This window comes from Nycticebus coucang, chromosome 15 (genome assembly GCF_027406575.1).
Source record: "Nycticebus coucang isolate mNycCou1 chromosome 15, mNycCou1.pri, whole genome shotgun sequence".
Taxonomy (NCBI): Eukaryota; Metazoa; Chordata; class Mammalia; order Primates; family Lorisidae; genus Nycticebus; species Nycticebus coucang.
This window is the reverse complement of record NC_069794.1, coordinates 28723703-28731908: the sequence shown is the minus strand read 5'-3', so window position 1 is coordinate 28731908 and position 8206 is coordinate 28723703. Positions and strand designations below refer to the sequence as shown.

Sequence of the window (8206 nt, the reverse complement as noted above, 5' to 3'; positions counted from 1 at the left end):
CCTTCTCTATGTATCTCTTTTAATGATCATTATGAATCATTGGATTGTTCAAGGGGGTTATGAATGGAGAGAGAACAACGTAAAGCAACCTTGGGGTAATTTAAGGGTAGAGGACGAGGGCCTGTATTGTGTTGCAGGATGAAGGAGAATAGTAAGTAGGGTTTGGAGGTAAAATCAGTTACCCATAATGATTAATTATGTGTGAGACATGGGAAAGGGAAGTAAGAAAATATACCTCGGCTTGCAGTTTGGGCAAATGCTTAGACACTTGAAGAGAAGAAGGGCTTTTATATGGTGAAGGAATTAGTTGGTGAATATAGTATATAAAGTAGCTTTTACTAAAATACAATGGGATTCTGGCATGCATCTGCAGAGGCTAGTCTAAACTGGGTTTATCTGGACGTGACCCCATCATAATCTGAGGAGCATACTGAATGTCTATTGCTTTTTTTTCTACTATAGAGTCAAAATCATTTTAAGTCAGGACCATCTGTGTGATTCCTCCGTAACAAAAAGTAGGTGAAAAATGTAAGTAGGAACATTTAAGATAATCTCATGTCCTGATAAAGTTGAGATTTTTTTTTTTTTTTTTGGTTTATGGCCAAATTCACATCTTTTCTCATTTCTTGATCACTCTTGTCTACCACAAATTGAAGTTAAAACTCTAAATATAGAACTTCAGCAAATTATCTTATTATTTGATGTTGTTTATTTTTGGAAATAAAAGTGCTCGTTTCTGTAAAACATTTGGTAAACTGGTTGTAAAAGAAATGGCGAGTTGATACCTGGGCCAGCTCTTTGTACAAACATACCTGAGTTGTTACATACATACTAAGACAAAGATTGTTAAAGTCAGGCAGGTTTATATTCCTACACTGGAAATTTCCAAATGAAAAATAAAGTGCTAGTAATGTTCGTGTGGGAAACAATCACTTTCACCATTGCTTAAAGAGCAAAGATCCTTCTTTAACATAGTTAAATGCAAACTAATGAATGATACCATATACCTTGTCACAGGTTACATCGTTAAAGACTGACTTTTATGTTCCCCAATTGCCTTGCATGATCAGAATAATCAAACTGTATTACTAATAACAGCAATGATACTACTAATAAAAACAGAAGGAAGAGGAGAAAAAAAAGAGAAAGCAGGGACATTACCTTATATTTAGCAAGCCAGGACCATTTTATCCAAAGATATATTTGTATCATAAATGCACATTTATAAAGAATATTATCAAGTATATTATATTATGTTCACTTAATTCATTAGGGAGGGAATTATAAGGCATCTGAGAAAATTGGTAAATGACATTAAAATTCAGAATATTTGAAAAATAATTCTACAGCTTACTTTCCCTAAGTTCCTCCAGTTTTTCTCTTAGCTATTTTATGAAGCAGATAATCAGGACATAGTAACACTAACCTTTTCCTTATATTCTTTTATTGTTTCAACAATCTTTCATTCTTAATCAGTGAGGCATACAATGCTCCCTGACTCACAACTTCTCATACAGTTACATTTTATGGCTTTGGCCAGATTTTTTAATTTAGTTTTTAATTTCAGTGTGGCTGATGTTTTCACCTTTGCTCTGATCCCAAGACTTTCTCACTTTAAATCAACAGAGGCAGGGTTGACACAAAGGGAATTAAGATGATAAATTAATCACTATTGCACCTCTTCATAATTAATTTCCCTTCACCCCTTTGCCATCACAGCAGGGAGTGAACAGAGAAAAAAGAGCAGGAAGCACAAGGAAGAGAGAGGATAGTCTAACAGTGCAGTTCCACTGGAGTCTGTGCCAAGCGTGAGTCAAATACGTGGAAAGGAATAGGGAAAACTCTTGATAACTACCTGGAACCACACAGAAGATACACTAAGAAACAATCACATTTCATTGGTATAAAGATAATTAAAAATCTAATGATCGAAAAACTGTATCAACAGAAAATTGTGTAATTCCGTAATATCAGACAAGATTGGGCACATTCAGGATTGTGTGGTCGTAGACAAAAGTTCTACCGTACGTAGGAAAACAAAGAAAATCCCCTATTTACTGGTAATTATTTATATGCATACCCAGAGTTGATTATTATAAAATGAAAATATTATTTGAACTGTTGAAACTCTAAATAAAATATTTTAAAGACAGAACTTTCTTATATTATAATGACCACGTTTTTAAAAAATGAATCATGAAAAGCAAACTGTTCCTATATTTTCTTTACAAAATGATAACTGATTTTTGAAATAGAAACAAATTGCGCCTATGTTCATATGCTTGTATGTGTGAATAAATCATTCTAAATATTGTAACTCATGAGTTACAATAAATTATGAAATGAATGTGTTACATAAATAAATATAAATATATAATTTATTCTCTAATATCAGTATTAGGCAAAACTGTAGCAGAAACAAAAAGAAAACTCATTTCTAAAGTTATTTTGTATCATCACACTAGCACATAACTTACATTTAATATAATTCTCAGGAATTGATATTGAAATCTAGACCAAATGGAATTGAATTTGAAATGCCTCTCTTTTAAATGTCCTCACCTCCAGGCAGTTATTTCCAAAGCTGCCTGGAAGGCTCACAAGAGAGCATGTTTCAGTTGGGTAATATTGTGTACCTTATATATAGTATATATATATTTTAAAGTAATTCATTCTTTTCTTAATTTACAGCTGACTGGATACATTTGCTGAAGCTATCATGGTATGTGGTATATGTTATTTATTCATTATTTTCAGTAAATCATCTCACCTCGAATTTTGCATATAGAATATATCATAGGCACAAAAGATTGTAGTTATCGTGTATTTAAATACGAAATATTTATGTGAAAATGAACATCCATGGCTACATTACCCAGATTGACAATTTGAACATATATAGTGCTTTGGAAATCTTCTAAGTATAGTACCAATTTTCGTGTCAATCATACCTTGGATCCCTGCATATAGAAATAAACATTAGTTTGGTTTGAACTTTATATAATTCATAAGACTGTATTCTCTTTTCAGTATATATCATTTGGGTAGTCCAATGTTACATATTTATGATTAATTATGTTCCATGTATGGTTTATTTATTCTGGTACTATATTGATGGGCAGTTCCTGGGAATATATTAAGAATATTTGACAATAGGTGTTACATAGAAATTGAGGAAAATAGAAAAGTGCTCCAATAATGTCAGGTTTAAAACATAAAAGTATATACCAGCTGAATTTAGTTACTTAAATTGGCTTCCATTTCTTTCCCACTTAAAATAAGGTTGATATGAACGTATCTGAACGTGTATTTAAACTTGACTTGAATATATACACCTTTTCTTAGATGCACACCTAGGAGCAGAATTGCTGAACTGTTGAATATGTACATTTCTGTTTTTATTATATAATTCCAAATTGCCCAAGATGTGCAAATTCATCAGACCAAGTCATCCGCAGTGTGTGTGAGCTCCTATTCCTAATCCACTAACATAGATGATCGTGTATTCCTTAAGTTTCCCAGTCTGGAGGAAGTAAAACAAACACACGACCCGACACACAAACACCTGCCACCTCTAGCCTCTGGAGTCAAGTGTGTATGACGCAGAGATGTTGGAGTCCAGAGAAGAGGACAGGGTTGGGGATGGGGTGGCTGTGCTCTTCCTGGAGACAGAGAGCGTATGAACATCTGAGAGTCTTGTGAAGCCAAGTGTCATAGGAACGAATTGTTCCTCACGTTCTGTCCATGCCCTATTTATAGATGCCAGATTGTATGTGTGCACATAATATCCACGTCAAGATAGGAATTCTCAGTTCTCTAATAATAGTTCAGTGAAGCCAAATGAAACATTGGGCAATGAGATGTACATGGCAATGGGGTAGCTTCTTTGCGGGTCACCTCCTTACAGATACAGGCGCTTGGCCTTTCTCTTTCCTACTAGCTGAGAAATGTTAATGGGGGTAACTGTGGGAGCTTGTTTATAAGGGCGGCAGAGGCACCATCATCTTCTTAGTGTTAGATCTCTTATTCTTGGCTTTTGCTTAAGAGAAGAATTAAATTATATTTATGCTGTGTTTAGGGATTGTATTGTCACTGCAAACAGCTTATAGACTCCATAATGCACTTTTAAAAATATGTTTTCTACAATGCATGCCTGAATTTTTTAAATTAAGTAGAAATGATCACAAAACAGACATACATTCACTTATCTGATTATCTAAATTAAAAAAATAGAAAAATAAAGGTGAGTAATATGCATATTTCATGAGCCTTTCTAATAATGCAAAGTAAATAAGAATTAAGATTCATGTGACTAGTTCTTCCCAGATCTGAACTCTAGTTTGGAAAGTGTATAATGAATGAAGATTTTATGTAATATCTGCTTTCCTTTTCAACTAGATTTTAGTAAAGTATTTTAGGATTATATTTCCAGGAATATAATTTGAGTTTTGCTTATTTATAACATTTTTCTATACATAACACAATTTACATTGAGAATTTTCTTAAATCAAAACTCTAATTTGTGTTCACAAAAGTTTGGTTTAATGATGAATTAGTATTTCATGTTGAAATAGTGTTTATTTAATACATCACTTTTGAAATAGTGATTTTTTTCAAAACCATGACTTTGCAGTAAACTGGCAAGAAAGTTTAAAGTTATGTATGAAATATTGCCATGAAAAAGATAAGTCCTTAAAATTTGTTATATCAGGGAGAAAGAATCGTGACGGGTGGGAAACCATTACACCACCACCGGGGCTGTGCTCCCCAGCTGCTGCCGCCACTCTTGCCCTTGCCTCCGGTGCACAGTGAAGATCCCAAATCATGACTGACTCCAAGTACTTCACAACCAATAAAAAAAGGAGAAATCTTTGAATTAAAAGCTGACCTCAACAATGAAAAGAAAGAAAAGAGGAAGGAGGCTGTGAAGAAAGTGTTTGCTGCTATGACTGTGGGGAAGGATGTTAGCTCTCTCTTTCCAGATGTGGTGAACTGTATGCAGACTGACAATCTGGAATTAAAGAAGCTCGTCTATCTCTACCTGATGAACTATGCCAAGAGTCAGCCAGACATGGCCATCATGGCTGTCAATAGCTTTGTGAAGAACTGTGAAGACCCCAATCCTTTGATTTGGGCCTTGGCAGTCAGAACCATGGGATGCATCTGGGTGGACAAAATTACAGAATATCTCTGTGAGCCTCTCCGCAAGTGCTTAAAGGATGAAGATCTCTATGTTCGGAAAACAGCAGCAGTGTGTGTGGCAAAACTCCATGATATCAATGCCCAAATGGTAGAAGACCAGGGATTTCTGGATTCTCTACAGGATCTCATAGAAGATTCAAATCCAATGGTGGTGGCTAATGCTGTAGCAGCACTATCTGAAATCAGTGAGTCTCACCCAAACAGCAACTTACTCGATCTGAACCCACAGAACATTAATAAGATGCTGACAGCCTTGAATGAGTGCACTGAATGGGGCCAGATTTTCATCCTGGACTATTTGTCTAATTGCAACCCTAAAGATGACCGGGAAACTCAGAGCATCTGTGAGCGGGTAACTCCCCGGCTATCCCATGCCAACTCAGCAGTGGTGCTTTCAGCAGTAAAAGTCCTAATGAAATTTCTGAAGTTGTTACCCAAGGACTCTGACTACTACAATATGCTGCTAAAGAAGTTAGCCCCTCCACTTGTCACTTTGCTTTCTGCGGAGCCAGAAGTGCAATATGTTGCCCTGAGGAACATCAACCTAATTGTCCAGAAAAGGCCTGAAATCTTGAAGCAGGAAATTAAAGTCTTCTTTGTGAAGTACAATGATCCCATCTACGTTAAACTAGAGAAGTTGGATATCATGATTCGTTTGGCATCTCAAGCCAACATTGCTCAGGTTCTGGCAGAGCTGAAGGAATATGCTACAGAGGTGGATGTTGACTTTGTTCGCAAAGCTGTGAGGGCCATTGGACGATGTGCCATCAAGGTGGAGCAATCTGCAGAGCTCTGTGTAAGCACTTTTCTTGATCTAATCCAGACCAAAGTAAATTATGTGGTCCAAGAGGCGATTGCTGTCATCAGGGACATCTTCCGCAAATACCCCAACAAGTATGAAAGTATCATTTCCTCTTTATGTGAGAACTTAGACTCCCTGAATGAGCCAGATGCACGAGCAGCTATGATTTGGATTGTGGGAGAGTATGCTGAAAGAATTGACAATGCAGATGAGTTACTAGAGAGCTTCCTAGAAGGTTTTCATGATGAAAGCACTCAGGTGCAGCTCACTCTGCTTACTGCCATAGTGAAGCTGTTGCTCAAAAAACCATCAGAAACACAGGAGCTGGTCCAGCAGGTCTTGAGTTTGGCAACACAGGATTCTGATAATCCTGACCTTCGAGACAGGGGCTATATTTATTGGCGCCTTCTTTCAACTGACCCTGTCACAGCCAAAGAAGTGGTCTTGCCTGAGAAGCCACTGATCTCTGAGTAGACAGACCTTATTGAGCCCACTCTGCTGGATGAGCTAATCTGCCACATTGGTTCTTTGGCCTCTGTGTACCATAAGCCCCCCAATGCTTTTGTGGAAGGAAGTCATGGAATCCACGGCAAACACTTGCCGATTCATCATGGAAGCACTGATGGAGGTGACAGCCCTGTTGGCACCACCACTACTACCAACCTGGAACAGCCTCAGGTTATCCCCTCTCAAGGTAACCTCCTTGGGGATCTTTTAAACCTTGATCTCAGCCCCCCAGTCAATGTGCCACAAGTATCCTCCATGCAGATGGGAGCAGTGGATCTCTTGGGAGGAGGTCTAGATAGTCTGGTGGGACAATCTTTCATCCCTTCATCAGTGCCTGCAACATTTGCTCCTTCACCTACTCCTGCTGTGGTCAGCAGTGGTCTGAATGACCTGTTTGAACTGTCCACAGGAATTGGCATGGCACCTGGTGGATATGTGGCTCCTAAGGCTGTCTGGCTACCTGCAGTAAAGGCTAAAGCCTTAGAGATTTCAGGAACATTTACTCACTGCCAAGGACACATTTATATGGAAATGAACTTCACCAACAAAGCTCTGCAGCATATGACAGACTTTGCAATCCAGCTTAACAAGAACAGCTTTGGTGTCATCCCTAGCACTCCTCTCGCCATCCCTACACCACTGATGCCAAACCAGAGCATTGATATCTCCCCGCCTCTCAACACTTTGGGCCCAGTCATGAAGATGGAACCTCTAAATAATCTTCAGGTGGCTGTGAAAAACAATATTGATGTCTTCTACTTCAGGTGCCTCATCCCGCTCAATGTGCTTTTTGTAGAAGATGGCAAAATGGAGCGCCAGGTCTTCCTTGCCACGTGGTGGAAGGATATTCCCAATGAAAATGAACTTCAGTTTCAGATTAAGGAATGTCATTTAAATGCTGACACTGTTTCCAGCAAGTTGCAAAACAACAATGTTTATACTATTGCCAAGAGGAATGTGAAAGGGCAGGACATGCTATACCAATCCCTGAAGCTCACTAATGGCATTTGAATTTTGGCTGAACTACATATCCAGCCAGGAAACCCCAATTATACACTGTGAAGTCTCTCAATACATCTATCGGGTCTACGACAGCATTTTGAAAAACTAAGGACTGGTCCAGTATCCTCCAGTCACCCTGTGATCAGTGCAAGCCAAGAACTCTTAACTGGAAGAAATTGTATTGCTGTGTAGAATCTGAACTGAAATACACTGAGGCCACCCACCAAGGTAGTGACTAGTCTAACCCATGCTAGCATTAGGGCACAACCTGTTAGTTTTAGCTTCCTGTGAACATTTGTAACCACTGCTTCAATCACCTCCCACCTCTTGCTACCCACTGCTGCTTTCTGTCCTTACTTGTGGGCTTCTCCATGCTATGCCAGTGATTGGCTTTTTCTACACCCTCTTTTGAGTGTAGTTTGATATTTTGTAATCGAGAGCTCATTTCAAAAGCAGAAAAAGACAAATATTAAAGCAAGGAAAAGTGTCATTAAAACATAAACTGCAAAAAAAAAAATATTTGTTATATCATTAATTCAGTACCATTAACATGGAAGACATAAGCTTGTACTTTGTAACACCCTTTTTAGAAACCTTCATAGTTACGAATAAATAAAACCTAATAATAATTTAATATTTAGTGAATTAACATTTATTACTATCTCTCTTAAAATTTGTGAAATATTTCTGTTT

At 37.7% G+C, this 8206-nt stretch overlaps 1 protein-coding gene across 1 annotated transcript; it reads left to right on the top strand.

Annotated features, from left to right (window-relative positions):
• Nucleotides 1-4736: 4736 nt before the first annotated feature.
• On the top strand, nucleotides 4737-8001 carry LOC128566908 (AP-2 complex subunit beta-like). The gene is given in 3 exon segments (XM_053564014.1): nucleotides 4737-4854; nucleotides 4856-7569; nucleotides 7571-8001. Coding segments are annotated over 3 exon segments (2796 nt in total). The 5' UTR covers nucleotides 4737-4824; the 3' UTR covers nucleotides 7623-8001.
• Nucleotides 8002-8206: the final 205 nt, after the last annotated feature.